General features: G+C 40.9%; 1 protein-coding gene across 1 annotated transcript in view; it reads left to right on the top strand.

Annotated features, from left to right (window-relative positions):
* Positions 1-23,861, top strand: part of UBE2K (ubiquitin conjugating enzyme E2 K) — a 331,497-nt gene that overhangs the window by 93,024 nt on the left and 214,612 nt on the right. Inside the window, exon 2 of the mRNA XM_053704042.1 lies at positions 2,152-2,245. Coding sequence (XP_053560017.1) covers positions 2,152-2,245 — 94 coding nt within the window. The remainder of the gene's footprint in view (positions 1-2,151; positions 2,246-23,861) is intronic.

Raw genomic sequence — 23,861 nt, 5'->3', positions numbered from 1 at the left:
GTTTGAGCCTATGCATGAAATTGATATTAAATTGTTGTCCTGGAAAGTTCTCTTTCTCGGCGTGAAGAGTATCTGAGATTGCCGCCTGGCAATGTGAGCCTCCTTATCTAGTGTTCCATTCGGATAAGGCTGTCCTTCGTACTAAGTTAGGGTTTCTCCCTAAAGTTGTGTAAGACCGCAACATCAATCAGGAGATTGTGGTCCCTTCTTTGTGTCCTAATCCGTCTTCTTCAAAGCAACGTTTACTTCATAATTTGGACGTGGTTCGTGCATTGAAGTTTTATCTTCAAGCTACTAAGGATTTTAGGCAAACTTCTTCCTTGTTTGTGGCATGTTCTGGAAAGCTTAAAGGGTCAAAAGATCTCCTTAACTTCCTTATCTTTTTGTTTGAGGAGTCTTATCCGCTTAGCCTATGAAACAGCGGGACATAAACCTCCTCAGAGAATTATGGCTTATTCTACTAGAGCAGTGGCTTCCTCTTGGGCCTTTAAGAACGTGGCCTATATGGATCAGATTTGTAATGCGGCTACCTGGTCCTCCTTACACACTTTTTCGAAATTCTACAAATTTGACGTTTTCGCTTCAGATAAAGCAGCCTTCGGGAGAGAGGTTTTGCGGGCTGTGGTGCTCTCCGATTAGGGTCCTCCTCTATTTTTGTTCCTCCCGTTATCATTCAGTGTTCTCTAGAGCTTGGGTATAAGTTTCCCAACAGTAAGTAATGAAGCCGTGGTCTCTCCTTATATTAAGAAGGAAAACATAAATTATGCTTACCAGATAATTTAATTTCCTTCTGTATAAGGAGAGTCCACGGCTCCTGCTCGTGTTTCTCCGATGGGCGTCCCCCTACATTTTGTGTTTTCTTCTGGCACCTTTTATACCCTGATATTTCTCCTACTGTTCCTTGTTCCCTTGGCAGAATGACTTGGGGATGGGCGAGAGGTATTTAAGCCTTTGGCTGGGGTGTCTCTGCCTCCTCCTGGTGGCCAGGTTCAGTATTTCCCAACAGTAAGGAATGAAGCCGTTGGCTCTCCTTATACTGAAGGAAATGAAATTATCTGGTAAGCATAATTTTATGTTTTTCTAAATCATGAGGTTTGAAATGTTTTAAGTTAAGTTAAATTGCACGAATAGGAGAAGCACAGATACAAGGACTTACTAGTTGGTTCACTCTCTTAAAAATTGTATCATGGTCCTCACTCATACCATACTAGGCAATGCACAGACCGCCATCCTAAGGACACCAGGTCTAGTGAGTGGACCACTTACAATGTGAATATTATGTATCCATATCTAGTGCAATTTGTATGATATTAGCACAATGTTAAAGGGACACTGAACCCACATTTTTTCTTTTGCGATTCAGATAGAGTATGCAATTTTAAGCAACTTTCTAATTTTCTCCTATTATCAATTTTTCTTCGTTCTCTTGCTATGTTTATTTGAAAAAGAAAGTTCAGAACCTTGGATAGCACTTGTTTATTGGTGGATGAATTTATCCACCAATCAGCAAGAACAACCCAGGTTGTTCACCAAAATGGGCCGGCATTTAAACTTACATTCTTGCTTTTCAAATAAAGATACCAAGAGAATGAAGACAATCTGCTAATGGAAGTAAATTAGAAAGTTGCTTAAAATTGCATGTTCTATCTGAATCACAAAAGAAAAAAATTGGGTTCAGTGTCCCTTTAAATGATTGAACATCGTTCTCTTTTCAACATTATCTCATGATGTTCCAAAATATCATCGCACTGTTTTATGTTTGTAACTGATAAGAATTTAAAATAAACCTTTAAACTTGAAAAATAGAATGTAAGTGCACAGAATGTAAGTCATACTGGAATTTTAGTAGATTTGTCCTATTTGTAGCCACAAACTTGTATTTAGTTGGGGATAACTGGGTTGAGATTTCCACTGTATTATTAAAAACATTTTCTCATAATTTACACTGTATTTGTTGTTAAATTTTTCACATTTCCCCCCTTTTTTTAAAAAAAAAAAGGAAAAAAAATATTTTATCCTAATTGTAGAGTAAATATTTTTTTAAACGTCCTCCTTCCTAGAAAATGACCTCCTCTAGGGTTTACTCTTTATGCAGTTTTTATTTTTATATTTTAATGTACCAGAATTTTAATACTATTTTTATTTCTTTAGACTAGCAAAAACCAAATCAAAGTAGATCTAGTAGATGAGAATTTCTCAGAGCTTCGGGGAGAAATAGCTGGCCCACCAGACACACCATATGAAGGTAAGTCCCACTATACAATTCTGCCTAGATTTGAGAGGTTATAAAATGTAGGGTTTCTTAATTGTTTATCATACTCCTACGTTTACATGACAATGTAACAATCTTCTTCAATGGCACATAAAAGTGCAAAAAAATAATGGTGTTTTTGAACTGCTGCTTGCATAGTTAAAGGGGACAGTAAACACCTTGAAATATTTATATAAAATGTCTAGTTATGCATAATAAACCAACTTTGCAATATACTTTTTTTATTTTTCCCCTTTCCGTGTTATTTTTAGCTCTGAAAATTTGAAAAAAAAACTCAAAGTAAGTTTGCCCAACATTCCAATTTACTTATATTTAATTTGCTTTGTTCTTTTGCTATGACTTGTTGAAAGTATACCTAAGCTGGCTCAAATGACGGTTACAAATGAGGAACTGGACATGAGAATTATTATTTCAGATAATTTAAAATTTAGCAAGCAATGTAGCATTGCAGCGAGTAAGGCCAGTAGAGTGCTAAGGTTGTATTGATAGAGGTATTTGCAGCAGAAATAGTAAGGTTCCTATGCCACTTTACAGATCATTAGGCCTCATCTTGAGTATTGTGTGCAGTTCTGGCAACCAGATCTCCCAGAAGGATATAAACAAAATGGAATCTGTGCAGATGAGCTACTAAAATGGTACATGGTCTAAAAAATAACTTGCCAGGTGAGGCTCAATAGCCTAAATATATATAGCTTTAAGGAGAGATGATGGTATATTAAGGGGCTTAGTAAAGCTGAGGCTGTGAGTATTTATCATAAAAAGGAAAGCACAAGGGGTCATGATCTCAAGTTAAAGGGTAGTATACTCAGGAGTCATTTGAGGAAGCACTTCTTTACAGAAAGAGTGATTGACTCATGGAATAAACTTCCACAAGAAGTGGTAATGACAAACACTGTGTGGGACTTTAAAGGGACATGAAGCCCCAAACATTTTCTTTCATGATTCAAAAAGAGAATACAATTTGAAAAAAGTTTTCAATTTACTTCTATTGTCAAATTTGCTTTATTTTCATGTTATTCTTTGTTGAAGATATACCTAGATAGGTAGTGTGCACATGCCTGAAGCACTACATGACAGGAAATAGTGCTGCCATCTTGTGCTCTTGCTAATGTATAACATTGTTGCAAAGCTGCTGCCGTATAGTGCTGCAGACACATGCACACACCTGAACTTACCTTCCTGCTTTTCAACAAAGGATAACAAGAAAACAGACAATTTGGTAATAGAAGTAAATTGGGAAGTTGTTTATAATTGTATCTTAATCATGAAATAAAAAAATGGATATAATGTCTCTTTAAGAGTGCCTGGAATAAGCATAAGGCTATCCTACAAACTAGATAAGTTTATACTTTTGGAAAATATTTGGGCAGACTTGTTGGGCCTATGGTTCTTATCTGCTGTCGAAATCTATGTTTAGATACTTTGTCCCCAAACTTTATAAAGAGATTTTTATTTGCAGACCAGAACCTCGGGGGACTTAAAGGGACATTAAACCCAAATTTTTTCTTTCACGATTTAGAAAGAGCATGCAATTTTTAAACAACTTTCTAATTTACTTCTTTTATCAAATTTGCTTCTTTCTCTTGATACTCTTTGCTGAAAAGCATATCTAGATAGGCTCAGAAGCTGCTGATTGATGGCTGCACATAGATGCCTTGTGTGATTGGCTCACCAATGTTCATTGCTATTTCTTAAACAAAGAATATCTAAAGAATGAAGCAAATTAGAAAATAAAAGTAAAATGGAATGTTGTTTAAAATTGTATTCTCTACCTGAATAATGAAAGAAATAAATTGGATTAATGTCCCTTTAATATTCCTGTAGGTGGTTATTTATTTACTTTCAAAGTATTATAGGAATTATCAAATGCAATGCAATGGAATTGGTGTTTTAGGGAGGTCAGGTTTTGTTCCATTCAGTATTGAATGTCCCTAAACCTTTAAAGAGCTGTAGCCCTTTTTACCCAGACACACTTGGTTTAAAATATTGTGTTCTTTACAGCTTTATGTGCTCAGTTCTGGCTAACCCTGTCCCACAGACCATAAAACCAATCCTGTTCTTCACAGCATCATGAACATTTTAATGAAGAAGATAAATTGCAAAGAACAAAGACATATAGAGAAGAAAAGGGGATTGTACATAAAGATATGCAGCAAGTGTACATTTCAAAGGAATAGTGCAGGAAATACACAACTGATACTTATTGTTTTAAAGTTGTCCAGGCGATAAGGACAGCTACCGCAGTGAAAAGCAGTTTACATAGGATCCACATTCCAAGTGCTATACACTGCATATTAACTTGTGTCCATAAACATTCCTAAGAGGTCAGATGGCAATGCATGTATTTCCCTGTTGTCTACAATTATGCAGTAACATGGTCCTACTGATTAGTAGTGGTTAATTTATAAGGTATAAAGTCTGTTAATATTTACCTTTTTAAATTAATAGATCCAAATTATACTTACCTGGACTTTTAGGGATGCCTCCAACTTGACAAAGTTTCAAGACAATAATCTATATTTTCTGTGGGAAGCACTTAGTTTGAATCTGTCACGTCTAGATTTAAGGTGGTATAAATATTTTACGCTTTTTTTTTCCTGCAACTTGTACATAAAATTCTGCATTGCAGCACATTTGTTGGCACTGATTCTATATCAAATGAAACATATTACATTATGTACAAAATGTTTTACTTGGAAAGTCCCAAAAACTTCACAATTACTGTGTTAAAGTGCCATGGTATGCCTTCAGCGGTTTGTTTAAGATGGTTTACTTTTCCTTACCTGCTGATAGCCTCATCTCCTGAAACCTGTCACAGTAACAACTGTTCTTCAGGTACATTTTTTATTTTTCTAAACTACCTAGTTTAGAATAAAATATATTCAAAAGTGCATTCATTTTATAATGAGCAACAAAAAGTATAGTTTCTTCCGGAACATTAGAATGGCTTTCATCAAACCTTATTTGTTTAAAGATTTAGCATAAATATATTTCTTTCATAAGACACAGTGAGTCCACGGATCATCAATTGCTGTTGGGAATATAACTCCTGGCCAGCAGGAGAAGGCAAAGAACACCACAGCAATGCTGTTAAAGGGACAGTCTACACCAGAATTTTTATTGTTTAAAAAGATAGATAATCCCTTTATTACCCATTCCCTAGTTTTGCATAACCAACACAGTTATATAAATACACTTTTATCCTCTGTGATTTGTATCTAAACCTCTGCAGACTGCCTCCTTATTTCAGTTCTTTTGAAAGACATCCATTTTAGCCAATCAGAACTGGCTCACTGAAACTCCACGTGCATGGGCACAGTGTTATCTATATGAGACACATGAACTAACACCCTCTAGTAACTAACTAAGAATACCAAGAGTACAAAGCAAAATTGGTGATAAAAGTAAATTGGAAAATTGTTTAAAATTACATTCTCTATCTGAATCATGAAAGTTTATTTTGGACTAGACTGTCCCTTTAAAGGGACAGTACACTGTAAAATTGTTTTTCCATTAATGTATTTTAAATGACTTGTTATACCAACTGCAGAGTATAAAATATTTGAGAAATTCCATTTTCATGTTTATTTGTGTATATGAAGTAGCTGATTTTGTGCTTTGAAACCACAGCCTATTACAATGTGTTGAACTTAAAGGTGATATCATATCTCATGTTCTAAGTTTGTGTAAACAGACTTGCTTCCTTATCTTTTATTTGGCTGGAACACCAAAGCTCAATACATAGAGAGAACAATGGAAACTTATCATTTTATTACTTAACTATCCTGCATCCCACTGAGAGTGTAATCTCTTCTGCTGGCTGTGTATACTTAGGCTATTCAATAGCCTATACTCCAGTATTCATTTGTTCAGTATAGGTGGCGATACCACAGGCTAAATCAGCTATTTCAAATGCTGAAATAGGAGTAAAGGAGCTACTTGTAACCAATTTAATACACTCTAGCAGGTTTAAAGGATCATTGGGAATAATTTAAAGGGGAGAACATTTTTGGCTGAACTGTCCCTTTAATTATCTCTTCCCTTCCCACAACCCCCAGTCATTCTCTTTGCCTTCAGTGCAAGGAGGAGGTGAAGTTTAGGTGTCTGCATAAGATTCTTCTATCAAGATTTTTTTTATTTTGAAGCCAGAGCAGGCTTGCTCTGATCTTCCCTATCATACTGGGTTTAGCTGTACTCCACGTTAGTCTCTTCAGTAGTGCTGTGGTAGCTTTTAAGCAGTCAGGAACTTTTGGGGTGTGCCTCACTGCGTTTTCCTGACAAGTTGCTGCCCTCAAACAGAATGCCAGAGTAAGCTTACTCTGCTCCTCCTTCTATCCATAGGTCTCTGTGAGGAGGGGCTTCCTCTCATACAAGGTGGGATGTCCTCCTGTCGTAGGTGCAGGTAAGTGCTATTTTAGTTTTTGACAGTTTATTCAGAAACCCTGGAACTTTATCAATTTTCTGCATTATTATGGGGGCTAAGTTATCATGAGTTCAGGATACATTTGACAGGATGCAGGGCACTGCAACGGTGGGTCAAAGAGTTAAAAAACAGTTTAATATTGTGTTAAATTTTTTATTGGTGGCTCAGTGTTTTAGAAAGGGCAGTCGTTTTTTGCTTTGTGTTTCAGTGGAAACAGATGCAGTTGCGGTCTGTTAAACGGAGCAGGCCATGACATCACGAGGGGCGGAGCTCCTCAGACTGCAGGGCGCGCTGTGTCTTCGTGCCATTTCCCTGCTATTTGCTTATGGCGGTTTACACACGCAGCAGCTAGCGTGTTTTCTCCAGAGCTCTGTGCCAGTCAAGGATCAGGTAGGCACTTCAGCTTAGCGCTGAGGTGTAGAGGGGCCAAAGTGAAAAAATGCCCAGCACTTACTGCAATCCTGTGCACGCTCCAGGGGTCCTGCACATACCCCAATCAATGGCAGAAATATAAAAAGGTAGCAGCACCACTTGAAGAAATGTTCAATTCTTATTTATTGGGACATCACGTAAACAAAAAGCACGACATTTCAGTCTATCTGACCTTTATCATGTTGCAACATGATTAAGGTCAGACCGAAACGTTGTGCTTTTTGTTTGTGTTGTAGAGGGGCCAGACAGTTTTATTATTCATTGCTTTCTGAATACAAGTTTTTCTGTGGGGTTCCTTTTTAAACGATACATAAGAACTGCTTTTAAAAAGGGAGGCAGTCTTGTTTAGCTGCGGTTTCTGTTAGCGATGTTCTGTTGTGTTTTCTAACGTTACCAGTTAAAGGGACAGTACATAATTAAATTTTATTTCTTCTGTTATGTGTGATCAGTCCACGGGTCATCATTACTTCTGGGATATAACTCCTCCCCAACAGGAAATGCAAGAGGATTCACCCAGCAGAGCTGCATATAGCTCCTCCCCTCTACGTCAGTCCCAGTCATTCTCTTGCACCCAACGACTAGATAGGATGTGTGAGAGGACTATGGTGATTATACTTAGTTTTTATGACTTCAATCAAAAGTTTGTTATTTTAAAATAGCACCGGAGCGTGTTATTACTTCTCTGGCAGAGTTTGAGGAAGAATCTGACAGAGATTTTTTACTATGATTTTAACCGGAGTCGTTAAGATCATATTGCTGTTCTCGACCATCTGAGGGAGGTAAAGGCTTCAGATCAGGGGACAGCGGGCAGATGAATCTGCATTGAGGTATGTGGCAGTTTTTATTTTCTGAATGGAATTGATGAGAAAAGCCTGCCATACCGTTAAAATGACATGTATGTATACACTTCAGTATTCTGGGGATGGTATTTCACCGGAACTACTGTGTTAAAGGTCACTAATCCTTTTAATAACTATTCTCATGTTAAACGTTTTTGCTGGAATGTAGAATCGTTTACATTGCTGAGGTACTGTGTGAATAAATATTTGGGCATTATTTTCCACTTGGCAGTTTTTTGCTTTAATTGTGACAGTTTCGTTTCTCTTCACTGCTGTGTGGGAGAGGGAGGGGCCGTTTTTGGCGCTCTTTGCTACGCATCAAAAAATTCCAGTCAGCTACTTTTATATTTCCTGCATGATCCGGTTCATCTCTGACAGATCTCAGGGGTCTTCAAACTTCTTTGAAGGGAGGTAAATTCTCTCAGCAGAGCTGTGAGAATTCTTATAGTGACTGTGAATAAAAAACGTTGTTTTGTTTTCTTATGTACAAATTTAATTAGTGTTGTTTTTTACTAATGGGAACAAACCTTTGCTAAAAGTTGTGTTGTTTTAAAGTTTGATGCTATAACTGTTTTTCAGTTCATTATTTCAACTGTCATTTAATCGTTAGTACCTCTTTGAGGCACAGTGCGTTTTTTTGCTAAAAAAGATTATAACCAAGTTGTAAGTTTTTTTGCTAGTGTGTTAAACATGTCTGACTCAGAGGAAGATATCTGTGTCATTTGTTCCAATGCCAAGGTGGAGCCCAATAGAAATTTATGTACTAACTGTATTGATGCTACTTTAAATAAAAGTCAATCTGTACAATGTGAACAAATTTCACCAAACAGCGAGGGGAGAGTTATGCCGACTAACTCGCCTCACGCGACAGTACCTGCATCTCCCGCCCGGGAGGTGCGTGATATTTTGGCGCCTAGTACATCTGGGCGGCCATTACAGATAACATTACAAGATATGGCTACTGTTATGACTGAAGTTTTGTCTAAATTACCAGAACTAAGAGGCAAGCGTGATCACTCTGGGGTGAGAACAGAGTGCGCTGACAATGCTAGGGCCATGTCTGATACTGCGTCACAGCTCGCAGAGCACGAGGACGGAGAGCTTCATTCTGTGGGTGACGGTTCTGATCCAAACAGATTGGACTCAGATATTTCAAATTTTAAATTTAAATTGGAGAACCTCCGTGTACTACTAGGGGAGGTCTTAGCAGCTCTCAACGATTGTAACACCGTTGCAATACCAGAGAAACTATGTAGGTTGGATAAATACTTTGCGGTACCGGCGAGTACTGACGTTTTTCCTATACCTAAGAGACTAACTGAAATTGTTACTAAGGAGTGGGATAGACCCGGTGTGCCGTTCTCACCCCCTCCAATATTTAGAAAGATGTTTCCAATAGACGCCACCACTCGGGACTTATGGCAAACGGTCCCCAAGGTGGAGGGAGCAGTTTCTACTTTAGCTAAGCGTACCACTATCCCGGTGGAGGATAGCTGTGCTTTCTCAGATCCAATGGATAAAAAATTAGAGGGTTTCCTTAAGAAAATGTTTGTTCAACAAGGTTTTATATTACAACCCCTTGCATGTATCGCGCCGATTACGGCTGCGGCAGCATTTTGGATTGAGTCGCTTGAAGAGAACCTTAGTTCCTCTACGCTAGACGACATTACGGACAGGCTTAGAGTCCTTAAACTAGCTAATTCTTTCATTTCGGAGGCCGTAGTACATTTAACCAAACTTACGGCTAAGAACTCAGGATTCGCCATACAGGCACGCAGGGCACTGTGGCTAAAATCCTGGTCAGCTGATGTTACTTCTAAGTCCAAATTACTTAATATACCTTTCAAGGGGCAGTCCTTATTCGGGCCCGGTTTGAAAGAAATTATCGCTGACATTACGGGAGGTAAGGGCCACGCCCTACCTCAAGACAAGGCCAAAGCTAAGGCTAGACAGTCTAATTTTCGTCCCTTTCGGAATTTCAAGACAGGAGCAGCATCAACCTCCACTGCACCAAAACAGGAAGGAGCTGTTGCTCGTTACAGGCAAGGCTGGAAGCCTAACCAGTCCTGGAACAAAAACAAGCAGGCCAGGAAACCTGCTGCTGCCCCAAAGACAGCATGAACCGAGAGCCCCCGATCCGGGACCGGATCTAGTAGGGGGCAGACTCTCTCTCTTCGCCCAGGCCTGGGCAAGAGATGTTCAGGATCCCTGGGCACTAGAGATCATATCTCAGGGATACCTTCTAGACTTCAAATTATCTCCCCCAAGAGGGAGATTTCATCTGTCAAGGTTGTCAACAAACCAGATAAAGAAAGAAGCGTTTCTACGCTGCGTACAAGATCTGTTAACAATGGGAGTGATCCATCCGGTTCCGTGGTCGGAACAAGGACAAGGGTTCTACTCAAACCTGTTTGTGGTTCCCAAAAAAGAGGGAACTTTCAGGCCAATCTTAGATTTAAAGACTCTAAACAAATTCCTAAGAGTTCCATCGTTCAAAATGGAAACTATTCGGACAATCTTACCCATGATCCAAGAGGGTCAGTACATGACCACAGTGGATTTAAAGGATGCTTACCTTCACATACCGATCCACAAAGATCATCACCGGTATCTAAGGTTTGCCTTCTTAGACAGGCACTACCAGTTTGTAGCTCTTCCATTCGGATTGGCTACGGCTCCAAGAATCTTCACAAAGGTTCTGGGTGCCCTTCTAGCGGTACTAAGACCGCGAGGGATTTCGGTAGCTCCGTACCTAGACGACATTCTAATTCAAGCTTCAAGCTTTCAAACTGCCAAGTCTCATACAGAGTTAGTTCTGGCATTTCTAAGGTCGCATGGATGGAAAGTGAACGAAAAGAAGAGTTCTCTCTTTCCTCTCACAAGAGTTCCATTCTTGGGGACTCTTATAGATTCTGTAGAAATGAAGATTTACCTGACAGAAGACAGGTTAACAAAACTTCAAAATGCATGCCGCGTCCTTCATTCCATTCAACACCCGTCAGTAGCTCAATGCATGGAGGTGATCGGCTTAATGGTAGCGGCAATGGACATAGTACCTTTTGCACGCCTACACCTCAGACCGCTGCAATTATGCATGCTAAGTCAGTGGAATGGGGATTACTCAGATTTGTCCCCTACTCTGAATCTGAATCAAGAGACCAGAAATTCTCTTCTATGGTGGCTTTATCGGCCACACCTGTCCAGGGGGATGCCATTCAGCAGGCCAGACTGGACAATTGTAACAACAGACGCCAGCCTACTAGGTTGGGGCGCTGTCTGGAATTCTCTGAAAGCTCAGGGACTATGGAATCAGGAGGAGAGTCTCCTACCAATAAACATTCTGGAATTGAGAGCAGTTCTCAATGCCCTTCTGGCTTGGCCCCAGTTAACAACTCGGGGGTTCATCAGGTTTCAGTCGGACAACATCACGACTGTAGCTTACATCAACCATCAGGGAGGGACAAGAAGCTCCCTAGCAATGATGGAAGTATCAAAGATAATTCGCTGGGCAGAGTCTCACTCTTGCCACCTGTCAGCAATCCACATCCCGGGAGTGGAGAACTGGGAGGCGGATTTCTTGAGTCGCCAGACTTTTCATCCGGGGGAGTGGGAACTTCATCCGGAGGTCTTTGCCCAAATACTTCGACGTTGGGGCAAACCAGAGATAGATCTCATGGCGTCTCGCCAGAACGCCAAACTTCCTCGCTACGGGTCCAGATCCAGGGATCCAGGAGCAGTTCTGATAGATGCTTTGACAGCACCTTGGAACTTCAGGATGGCTTATGTGTTTCCACCCTTCCCGCTGCTTCCTCGATTGATTGCCAAAATCAAACAGGAGAGAGCATCAGTAATTCTAATAGCACCTGCTTGGCCACGCAGGACTTGGTATGCAGATCTAGTGGACATGTCATCCTGTCCGCCTTGGTCTCTACCTCTAAGACAGGACCTTCTGATACAGGGTCCATTCAAACATCAAAATCTAACTTCTCTGAAGCTGACTGCTTGGAAATTGAACGCTTGATTTTATCAAAACGTGGTTTTTCTGAGTCGGTTATTGATACCTTGATTCAGGCTAGGAAGCCTGTTACCAGAAGGATTTACCATAAAATATGGCGGAAATACCTATACTGGTGCGAATCCAAAGGTTACTCCTGGAGTAAGGTTAGGATCGCTAGGATATTGTCTTTTCTACAAGAAGGTTTAGAAAAGGGTTTATCAGCTAGTTCATTAAAGGGACAGATTTCAGCTCTGTCCATCTTGTTACACAGACGTCTGTCAGAAAATCCAGACGTCCAGTCCTTTTGTCAGGCTTTAGCTAGGATCAAGCCTGTGTTTAAAGCTGTTGCTCCACCATGGAGTTTAAACTTAGTTCTTAACGTTTTACAGGGTGTTCCGTTTGAACCCCTTCATTCCATTGATATAAAAATGTTATCTTGGAAAGTTCTGTTTTTAATGGCTATTTCCTCGGCTCGAAGAGTCTCTGAGTTATCAGCCTTACATTGTGATTCCCCTTATCTGATTTTTCACTCAGACAAGGTAGTTCTGCGTACTAAACCTGGGTTCTTACCTAAGGTAGTCACTAACAGGAACATCAATCAAGAGATTGTTGTCCCATCCTTGTGTCCAAATCCTTCTTCAAAGAAGGAACGTCTTTTACACAATCTGGATGTAGTTCGTGCCCTCAAATTCTACTTGCAGGCAACTAAAGATTTTCGCCAAACTTCTTCCTTGTTTGTCGTTTACTCTGGACAGAGGAGAGGTCAAAAAGCTTCTGCTACCTCTCTCTCTTTTTGGCTTCGTAGCATAATACGTTTAGCCTATGAGACTGCTGGACAGCAGCCTCCTGAAAGAATTACAGCTCACTCCACTAGAGCTGTGGCTTCCACTTGGGCCTTTAAGAATGAGGCCTCTGTTGAACAGATTTGCAAGGCTGCAACTTGGTCTTCGCTTCATACTTTTTCCAAATTTTACAAATTTGACACTTTTGCTTCTTCGGAGGCTATTTTTGGGAGAAAGGTTCTTCAGGCAGTGGTTCCTTCTGTATAATGAGCCTGCCTATCCCTCCCGTCATCCGTGTACTTTTGCTTTGGTATTGGTATCCCAGAAGTAATGATGACCCGTGGACTGATCACACATAACAGAAGAAAACATAATTTATGCTTACCTGATAAATTCCTTTCTTCTGTTGTGTGATCAGTCCACGGCCCGCCCTGTTTTAAGGCAGGTAAATATCTTTTAAATTATACTCCAGTCACCACTTCACCCTTGGTTACTCCTTTCTCGTTGATTCTTGGTCGAATGACTGGGACTGACGTAGAGGGGAGGAGCTATATGCAGCTCTGCTGGGTGAATCCTCTTGCATTTCCTGTTGGGGAGGAGTTATATCCCAGAAGTAATGATGACCCGTGGACTGATCACACAACAGAAGAAAGGAATTTATCAGGTAAGCATAAATTATGTTTTTTCTTTTGCAAGATGTACCGAGTCCACGGATTCATCCTAACTTGTGGGATATTGTTCTTCCTGACAAGAAGTAGCAAAGAGAGCACCACAGCAGAGCTGTCTATATAGCTCCCCCCTTAACTCCACCCCCCCCCCCCCATTAATTCTCTTTGCTGGCTCTAAGCAGGAAGGTTAAAGAGAAGAGGTGTTAAACTGTTAATTTTATTTTATCTTCAATCAAGTGTTTGTTATTTTTAAATGGTACCAGTGTTGTACTATTTACTCTCAGGCAGGACATAGATGAAGATTTCTGCCTGGAGGATGATGATCTTAGCATTTGTAACTCAGGTCCACTGCTGTTCCCACAGAAGCTGAGGAGTACAGGAAAACTTCAGTGTGAGGAACGGTTTCTTGCTATACAGCAATGAGGTATGTTCAGTCATATTTTCTGCAGAGACTGTGTTAACTCAGAAAGGCTGACAGTGTCCCCATTAGGGGAAGGGTAAGCAGTAATCCTAGTGTTATCAGAGGTTTTTACTAGCTTGCATAAAGGGTTAATTTTTTGTGGGCACTCAGTTTATGTGAATTTGGGACAAACGTTTGTGTCTGGGAGTAACATTTTCTGTTTTATGGGACATTTGCTTGAGGGTTCTTTGGAGTTGTTTATAACCCACATGGCTTTTAGGCAGGATTTGTTAGTTTTGTGTAGGCCCCAGCAACATCGAGTGAGGTGGGCGGGGCCTACATTTACAAGCAGCAAGCAACTTCTCCTGAGTTCCTGATATTCTTCTGAGGGACTAATTGAAGCTTTAAACCCCATATAATTGCTTCCTAAGGGCAGGTAGGGACACAGCAGAGCTGTGGCAAGCTGCTTTAGGGGATTTTAACCGGTTTTAGACAATTAACAATCAGTTTTTTTAATTTGGGGGTCTATTGCTTTTTTACTTGTGGTGCAATCCTTCTAAAGCTTAGTGGGTACACTGTTAAAATTTCGGAATTTTTGAAGCAATTTTTACCTGTTTTGCAGTTTGTGTATGCCTTTTTTTCTGTTAAAGGTACAGTACCGTTTTTGCAAATTGTGTTTTTTTCATTAAATTAAGTGTTTTCCAAGCTTGCTTGCTTCATTACTAGCCTGTTAAACATGTCTGACACTGAGGAAACTCATTGTTCAATTTGTTTAGAAGCCATTATGGAACCCCCTCTAAGAATGTGTCCCAATTGTACTGATATGTCTATAAATTGCAAACAGCATATTTTGACTTTTAAGAATTTGGCATTAAATGATTCTCAGACAGAAGGAAATCGTGTTTCGCCATCTAGTTCTCCCCAAGTGTCACAACCAGTTACGCCCGCACAAGCGACGCCAAGTACTTCTAGTGCGTCTTATTCTTTCACCTTGCAAGATATGGCTTCAGTTATGAATACTACCCTCAGAGATTTTATCTAAACTGCCAGGGTTGCAAGGGAAGCGCAGTAGCTCTGAGTTAAGAACAAATGCTGAGCCTTCTGACGCTTTAGTAGCCGTATCCGATATTGCCTCACAATGTTCTGAGGTAGGGATGAGGGATTTGCTGTCTGAGGGAGAGATTTCTGATTCAGGAAATATGTTCCCTCAGACAGATTCAGATATGACGGCATTTAAATTTAAGCTAGAGCACCTCCGTTTATTGCTCAGGGAGGTTTTAGCTACTCTGGATGATTGTGACCCTATTGTCGTTCCAGAGAAATTGTGTAAAATGGACAAATATTTAGAGGTTCCTGTTTACACTGATTGTTTTTCCGGTCCCTAAGAGGATTTCGAACATTGTTACTAAGGAGTGGGATAGACCAGGTATTCTGTTCGCTCCCCCTCCTGTTTTTAAGAAAATGTTCCCCATTTCTGACATCATAAAGGACTCATGGCAGATGGTCCCTAAGGTGGAGGGAGCTATTTCTGCTCTGGCTAAGCGTACAACTATACCTATTGAAGACAGTTGTGCTTTCATTGATCCTATGGATAAAATGTTAGAGGGTCTCCTAAAGAAAAATTTTCATCAGGGTTTTCTTCTTCAACCTATAAGCGTGCATTGTTCCGGTAACCACTGCAACTGCTTTTTGGTTTGAGGCTCTAGAAGAGGCTCTTCAGATGGAGACCCCACTAAATGATATTTTGGACAGAATTAAGGCCCTTAAGTTGGCTAATTCTTTTATTGCAGGCGCCGCTTTCCATCTTGCTAAGTTAGCGGCAAAGAATTCAGGTTTTGCCATTTTAGCGCAAAGAGCGTTATGGCTTAAGTCCTGGTCAGCTGATGTGTCATATAAATCTAAGCTTTTGACCATCCCTTTCAAAGGTAAGACCCTATTCGGGCCTGCACTGAAAGAGATCATTTCAGACATCACTGGAGGGAAGGGTCATGCCCTCCCTCAAGATAAGTCAAATAAGACAAGGACCAAACAAAATAATTTTTGTTCCTTTCCAAACTTAAAGGGTGGTCCCACTTCCTCTTCCCCTGCTGCAAAGCAAGAGGGGAACTTTTCTTAATCCAGCCAACATGGAGACTTAACCAGGCTTGGAACAAGGGTAAACAGGCCAAAAAGCCTGCTGCTGCCACTAAGACAGCATGAAGGGGTAGCCCCCGATCCGGGACCGGATCAAGTAGGGGGCAGACTTTCTCTCTTTGCTCAGGCCTGGGCAAGAGACGTTCAGGACTCCTGGGCCGTAGAAATTGTAACCCAGGGGTATCTCCTAGATTTCAAAGATTCTCCTCCAAGGGGGAGGTTCCATCTTTCTCAATTGTCTGTAAACCAGACAAAAAGAGAGGCGTTCTTGCGCTGTGTAGAAGACCTTTTTACCATGGGAGTGATCTGCCCAGTTCCGAAAGCAGAACAGGGGCAAGGTTTCTACTCCAATCTGTGGTTCCCAAAAAAGAGGGAACCTTCAGACCAATTCTAGATCTCAAGATCCTAAACCAATTCCTAAGAGTTCCATCCTTCAAGATGGAGACCATTCGGACTATTTTACCAATGATCCAGTATATCAATATATGACTACCGTGGATCTAAAGGATGCGTATCTACACATTCCTATCCATAAAGATCATCACCAGTTCCTCAGGTTTGCCTTTCTGGACAGGCATTACCAGTTTGTGGCTCTTCCCTTCGAGTTGGCCACGGCGCCAAGAATCTTCACAAAGGTGCTAGGGTCCCTTCTGGCGGTCCTAAGGCCGAGGGGCATAGCAGTGGCGCCTTATCTAGACGACCTCTTTATTCAAGCGTCGACTTTACAACTTGCCAAGTCTCACACGGACTTAGTGTTGGCCTTTCTAAGATCTCATGGGTGGAAGGTGAACGTGAAAAAGAGTTCTCTTATTCCTCTCACAAGAGTTCCATTCCTGGGAACTCTGATAGATTCGGTGGACATGAAAATATTTCTGACGGAGGTCAGGAAATCAAAGATTTTAACCACCTGCCGAGCTCTTCATTCCATTCCTCGGCCGTCAGTGGCTCAGTGTATGGAGGTAATCGGACTTATGGTAGCGGCAATGGACATAGTTCTGTTTGCTCGCTTGCATCTCAGACCACTGCAACTATGCATGGAATGGGGATTATGCAGATTTATCTCCTCAGATAAATCTGGATCAAGAGACCAGAGACTCTCTTCTTTGGTGGTTGTCACAGGATCACCTTTCCAGGGGAATGTTTCCGCAGGCCAGCGTGGGTTATTGCGATGACAGACGCCAGCCTACTTGGCTGGGGTGCAGTCTGGAATTCCCTTAAAGCACAGGGTTTGTGGACTCAGGAGGAGGCCCTCCTACCGATAAATATTCTGGAATTAAGAGCGATATTCAATGCTCTTCAGGCGTGGCCTCAGCTGGCTTTGGCTGGATTCATCAGGTTTCAGTTGGACAACATCACGACTGTAGCTTATATCAATCATCAGGGGGGAACAAGGAGTTCCTTGGCGATGATAGAAGTTTCCAGGATAATCCGATGGGCAGAGACTCACTCTTGCCATCTATCAGCGATCTATATCCCAGGGGTAGAGAACTGGGAGGCAGATTTTCTAAGTCGTCAGACTTTTCATCCGGGGGAGTGGGAGCTCCATCCGGAGGTGTTTGCTCAACTGGTTCAGCTATGGGGCACACCAGAATTGATCTGATGGTGTCTCATCAGAACGCCAAACTTCCTCGTTACGGATCCAGGTCAAGGGATCCTCAGGCAGTACTGATAGATGCTCTAGCAGTACCCTGGTTGTTCAACCTGGCTTATGTGTTTCCACCATTCCCTCTCCTTCCGCGTCTGATTTCCAGAATCAAACAGGAGAGAGCTTCAGTGATTTTAATAGCGCCTGCGTGGCCACGCAGGACTTGGTATGCAGACCTGGTGGACATGTCATCTCTGCCACTGAGACGGGACCTTTTGATTCAAGGTCCATTCAAGCATCCAAATCTAATTTCTCTGCAACTGACTGCTTGGAGATTGAACGCTTGATTTTATCAAAGCGGGGTTTCTCTTAGTCAATCATAGATACCTTGATTCAGGCTCAAAAGCCTATCATCCGGAAGATCTATCATAAGATATGGCGTAAATATCTTTTTTGGTGTGAATCCAAAGGCTACTCATGGAGTAAGATCAGGATTCCTAGGATTTTGGCTTTTCTCCAAGAAGGATTGGAGACAGGATTGTTTGCTAGTTCCTTAAAGGGACAGATATCTGCTTTGTCTATTCTGTTGCACAAGCATCTGGCAGATGTCCCAGACGTTCGGGCTTTTTGTCAGGCTTTAGTTAGAATTAAGCCTGTGTTTAAACCTGTTGCTCCGCCATGGAGTCTCAGTTTAGTTCTTAATGTTCTTCAGGGGGTTCTGTTTGAACCCATGCATTCCATAGATATTAAGCTTCTATCTTGGAAAGTTCTGATTCTAGTTGCTATTTCTTCAGCTCGAAGAGTTTCTGAACTATCTGCATTACAATGTGACTCGCCTTATCTTGTTTTCCATGCTGATAAGGTGGTTTTGTTTACCAAACCTGGGTTCCTCCCTAAGGTTGTTGTTCCTTCTCTGTGTCCTAATCCTTCTAAGAAGGACCGTCGGTTGCACAACTTGGACATGGCTCGTGCCTTGAAGTTTTATTTGCAGGCAACCAAAGATTTTCGCCAATCATCTTCTTTGTTGTCTATGCTGGAAAGCGTAGAGGTCAAAAGGCTACGGCTACCTCTCTTTCCTTTTGGCTGAAAAGCATCATCCGTTTGGCTTATGAGACTGCTGGACAACAGCCTCCTGAAAGAATTACAGCTCACTCTACTAGAGCGGTGGCTTCCACATGGGCTTTTAAAAATGCTTCTGTTGTCCCTCCCTTCATCCGTGTCCTAAAGCTTTGGTATTGGTATCCCACAAGTTAGGATGAATCCGTGGACTCGGTACATCTTGCAAAAGAAAACAGAATTTATGCTTACCTGATAAATTTCTTTCTTTTGCGATGTACTGAGTCCATGGCCCGCCCTGTCTATTCAAGACAGATAGTATTTTTTTTATGTAAACTTCAGTCACCTCTGCACCTTATAGTGTCTCCTTTTCTTCCTTGGCCTCCGGTCGAATGACTGGGGGGGTGGAGTCTTTGCTACTTCCTGTCAGGAAGGACAATATCCCACAAGTTAGGATGAATCTGGACTCGGTACATCGCAAAAGAAAGAAATTTATCAGGTAAGCATAAATTCTGTTTTTATTTTAGGTAAATCTTATTGTTGCAAGATGGACTTAGTCTATGCCTAATATAGAGTGCAAAATTTGTTTGAATGCCCATGTTGAACCTCCTTTGCCTTTTTATAGTTCTTGCATTGAAAGAACTCTGATGTTTAAAGACAGACTATTTGTTTCTGAGCCACCATTCTCTCAGGTGGATACTGTTTAGGCAATGCCACAGTCTTCTCCTCAAGTGCCCTAAGTCACATTACCGCCTCAGGCAGTGCCCAGCGGTTCCGCGCAAACTCTTGGAGTGTTTTTGAAGGCAGAAATTGCTGCCTAGGTATCCTCAGCGGTATCTGAGGCGCTAGCTGCCATTCCCTTACTGCAGGGGAAACGTAAGAGGAAATTTAGAGAATCAGATAGTAAGGTATCAGATCCTGTACAGGCTAACCAAGTTACTCTTTCCCATAAGTCGGAAGAGGAGGATACTTCGATAGCCTCTGAGGGTGAAATCTCAGATTCAGATAGTGTTATTCCTTCTTCTGATGCTGAAGTGGTTTCCTTCAGATTCAAGCTTGAACACCTCTGTGTTTTATTAAAGGAGGTTTTAGCTACTTTGGACTATTCCAATACACCTATCATTTTCAACCCTAAAAGTCTAGTAAATTAAATAGATACTTTGATGTTTCCTCACCTGGGGACGTTTATCCAGTACCAGACCGTGCCACATAGATTATTACCCGGGAATGGGAGAGACCAGGAATTCCTTTTTCCCCCCTCCCCTGTCTTTAGGAAGATGTTCTCGGTGGCTGACTCCATAAAGGAATCATGGCAGATGGTTCCTAAAGTGGAAGGGGCGATTTCCACTTTGGCCAAGAGAACCACTATTCCGATTGAGGATAGTTGCTCTTTCAAGGATCATATTGATAAAAAGCTGGAGGCCTTTTTAAAGAAAATGTATACTCAAGGATTACAATGGCAACCAGCAGTGTGCATTGCTACAGTAACCAGTACGGCAGCCTATTGGTTTGATGCCTTGTCTGAATCCCTTCAAGCTGAAACTCCCCTTGTAGAAAATTCAGGATAGGATAAAGGCTTTGAAGTTAGCTAATTCCTTTATCACTGACGCTTCTTTGCAGGTCATTAAGCTGGGAGCCAAAATATCTGGCTTTGCAATCTTGGCTGATGTGTTGTCTAAATTTAAGTTTTTGGCAATTCCTTACAAGGGAAAAACCTTGTTCTAGCGAGCATTGGCAGAAATGATTTCCGATATGGGTGGTAAGGGATTCTTTCTGCCTCAAGACAAGAAGAAAATGAAGGGACATCAGACTAATTTTTGTTTCTTTCGTAACTTCAGAGGTAAGTCTTCCCCTGCCTCTACCAAACGGGAACAATCTAAGCCCTCTTGGAAGCCTGTTCAGTCTTGGAACGAGGGGAAGCAATCCCAGAAACCAGCAGCTAAGTCCAAGTCAGCATGAAGGGGTTGCCCCCAATCCAGGATCGGATCAAGTGGGGTGCAGACTCTCTCTGTTTGCGCAAGTTGTTTTCGGACTGGAATATTAATCCGGAAATTGTTATTCCTTCTCTCTGTCCTAATCCTCCTCCTCATAAGGAACGTTTGTTGTACAACTTGGATGTTGTGTGGGCTCTTAAATTCTATATGCAGGCTATGAAGAACTTTTGCCAGTCTTCTGCATTGTTTGCTTTTCTGGGAAACGTAAGGGTCAGAAAGCTACTGCCACTTCTTTCTCTCTGGTTGAGAAGTGTTATTTGTTTGGCATGTGAGACTGCTTTACAGCAGCCTCCTGAGAGAATTACAGCTCATTCCACTAGGGCAGTGTCGTCTTTCTGTGCCTTCAAGAATGAGGCGTCTGTAGAACATATCTTTAAGGCTGCAACTTGGTCTTCTTCTTTGCACACTTTTTCAAAATTCTATAAATTTGATACTTTTGCCTCGGCTGAGGCTTCTTTTGGGAGAAAGGTTCTGCAAGCAGTGGTGCCTTCTGTTTAGGTTACCTGTCTTGCCCTACCTTATCATCTGTGTCCTCTGGCTTGGGTATTGATTCCCAATAGTAATTGATGATCCGTTGACTCACCGTGTCAAGAAAGAAATAAATGTATCAGGTAAGCATACATTTTGTTTTTAGGCAATGGAAATAAGATGGGACGTTTGAGAACCCTATTTTCATGTGAATGCACTTTAAGAAGCAGCTTGCTCAGTATGTTTAGCTGTAATTACTTTTTCGCTTTAAAAAAAATCTCCAATTACAAATCTGTCAAGGGACGATTATGGCTATTATCGTTATTAGGCAAGTTTAGTGTTATGTACACAAAAGCTGATGATAAACATGCTATAGTGAAATACATTTTATCAGTGTTCCTAAAATAAGCCATAATTCATTACATAAGTTCAATATATACGGTTATATCTAGGTTTTTATTCTAAAAATAAAATTGTCATACTCTTGTGATACCATATTCAGTGCTGGTGGGTACTAATTTTTTTGCAATATTAGATCCTTTAAATTAGTCTCACTCAGTTTTAAAGGGGCATTGTACTGTAACATTTTCTCCACTTTAATGTGTTTCTCATCTGCTTTACCCTCTGGAGTGTACTAAAGTGTTTACAAATAACTGATTTGCCGTTATTTTGTTATAAATAGCTATGTTAGATACTAAGTAATGGTGATTGTATATAGACAGAGAGAGAGAATGTGTAGGTATGCACCTCCTGCAGGGTCAGACTGTTCAAATGGTAATTTTCTAGAGAACGGTTGAGGTTTTAAGTAGCAAAAACAGATATTTTATATAAAAAAAAAAAACCTAAAGGAACATGTTTAACAAGACATAAAACAATATGAGCTAACAAGTTTCTAAATATATAATGCAGACAAAGCTTACCTGCAAAATGGTTTCTTTTTTAACCCTCAATAACCCATTTAATTCAGGCATAGTTTTCTCTTGTTAAGTGTAGTCAGTCCACGGGTCATCCATTACTTATGGGATTATATCTCTTCCCCAACAGGCAAGAGGATCACCCAAGCAGAGCTGCTATATAGTTCCTCCCCTCACATGTCATACCCAGTCATTCTCTTGCAACCTAACTAAAGATAGGTCGTTGTGAGAGGTCTGTGGTGTTTTTAAACTTAGTTTATTTCTTCAATCAAAAGTTTGTTATTTTAAATGGCACCGGAGTGTGCTGTTTGTTCTCAGGCAGCATTAGAAGAAGAATCTGCCTGCGTTTTCTATGATCTTAGCAGAAGTAACTAAGATCCACTGGCTGTTCTCGCACATTCTGAGGAGTGAGGTAACTTCAGAAAAAGGGAATAGCATGCAGGGCCCCCCTGCAAACGAGGTATGTGCAGTAAATTATTTTTCTAAGCAATGGAATTGACTGAGAAAATACTGCTGATACCAATGTAATGTAAGTTCAGCCTTAAATGCACTGGTAGCGACTGGTATTAGGCTGATGAGTGTGTGTACACTGAAGTATTTTTCTAGGGAATGGAATTTGACTCAGAAAATACTGTTAATACTGAAGTAATGTATGAGCCTCAACTGCAGTAACAGCGACTGGTAGCAGGCTTATTAATAACACTTCATAACTTTTAGAATTGTATGTTCAAAACGTTTACTGGCATGTTAATCGTTTTTTGTGAGGTACTTGGTGATAAAACTTATTGGGGCATGATTTTTACCACATGGCTAACTTTTGTTTCTGCATAGAAACAGTTAACTGAGCTTCCCCACTGTTGTAATATGAGTGGGAGGGGCCTATTTTAGTGCTTTTTTTGCGCAGTAAAAATTCAGTCACAATCTTCCTACTTCATCCTCCATGATCCAGGACGTCTCTAGAGAGCTCAGGGGTCTTCAAAATTCATTTTGAGGGAGGTAATCAGTCACAGCAGACCTGTGACAGTGTGTTTGACTGTGATAAAAACGTTAATTATTAAATTGTTATCCGTTTTTTGGGTATTATGGGGTTAATCATCCATTTGCTGGTGGGTGCAATCCTTTGCTAACTTAATACATTTACTGTGAAAATTTGGTTGCTATAACTAATTTGGTTCATTGTTATTTCAACTGTGACAGCTTTTTTGTGCTTCTTAAAGGCACAGTAGCGTTTTTTATATTGCTTGTAAATTTATTTGAAAAGTATTTTCCAAGCTTGCTAGTCTCATTGCTAGTCTGTTTAAACCTGTCTGACACAGATGAATCTGTTTGTTCACTATGTATGAAGGCCAATGTGGAACCCAACAGAAATATGTGTACCAATTGTATTGATGTTACTTTAAATAAAAGTCAGTCTTTACATGTAAAGAAATTATCACCAGACAACGAGGGGGAAGTTATGCCGACTAACTCTCCTCACGTGTCAGTACCTTCGCCTCCCGCTCAGGAGGTTCGTGATTTTGTGGCGCCAAGTACATCAGGGAGGCCCTTACAAATCACTTTGCAAGACATGGCTACTGTTATGACAGAAGTATTATCTAAATTGCCAGAATTAAGAGGCAAGCGTGATAGCTCTGGGTTAAGGACAGAGCGCGCTGATGATGTGAGAGCCATGTCCGATACTGCGTCACAATTTGCAGAACATGAAGACGGAGAGCTTCATTCTGTGGGTGACGGATCTGATCCAGGGAGACTGGATTCAGAGATTTCTAATTTTAAATTTAAGCTTGAGAACCTCCGCATATTGCTAGGGGAGGTATTAGCGGCTCTGAATGATTGTAACACGGTTGCAATTCCAGAAAAATTATGTAGGTTGGATAGATACTATGCGGTACCGGTGT

The sequence above is a fragment of the Bombina bombina genome, chromosome 2 (assembly GCF_027579735.1).
Source record: "Bombina bombina isolate aBomBom1 chromosome 2, aBomBom1.pri, whole genome shotgun sequence".
NCBI classification, from domain to species: domain Eukaryota; kingdom Metazoa; phylum Chordata; class Amphibia; order Anura; family Bombinatoridae; genus Bombina; species Bombina bombina.
The sequence above is the reverse complement of the archived record's forward strand: the minus strand, read 5'-3'. Positions and strand labels throughout refer to the sequence as shown.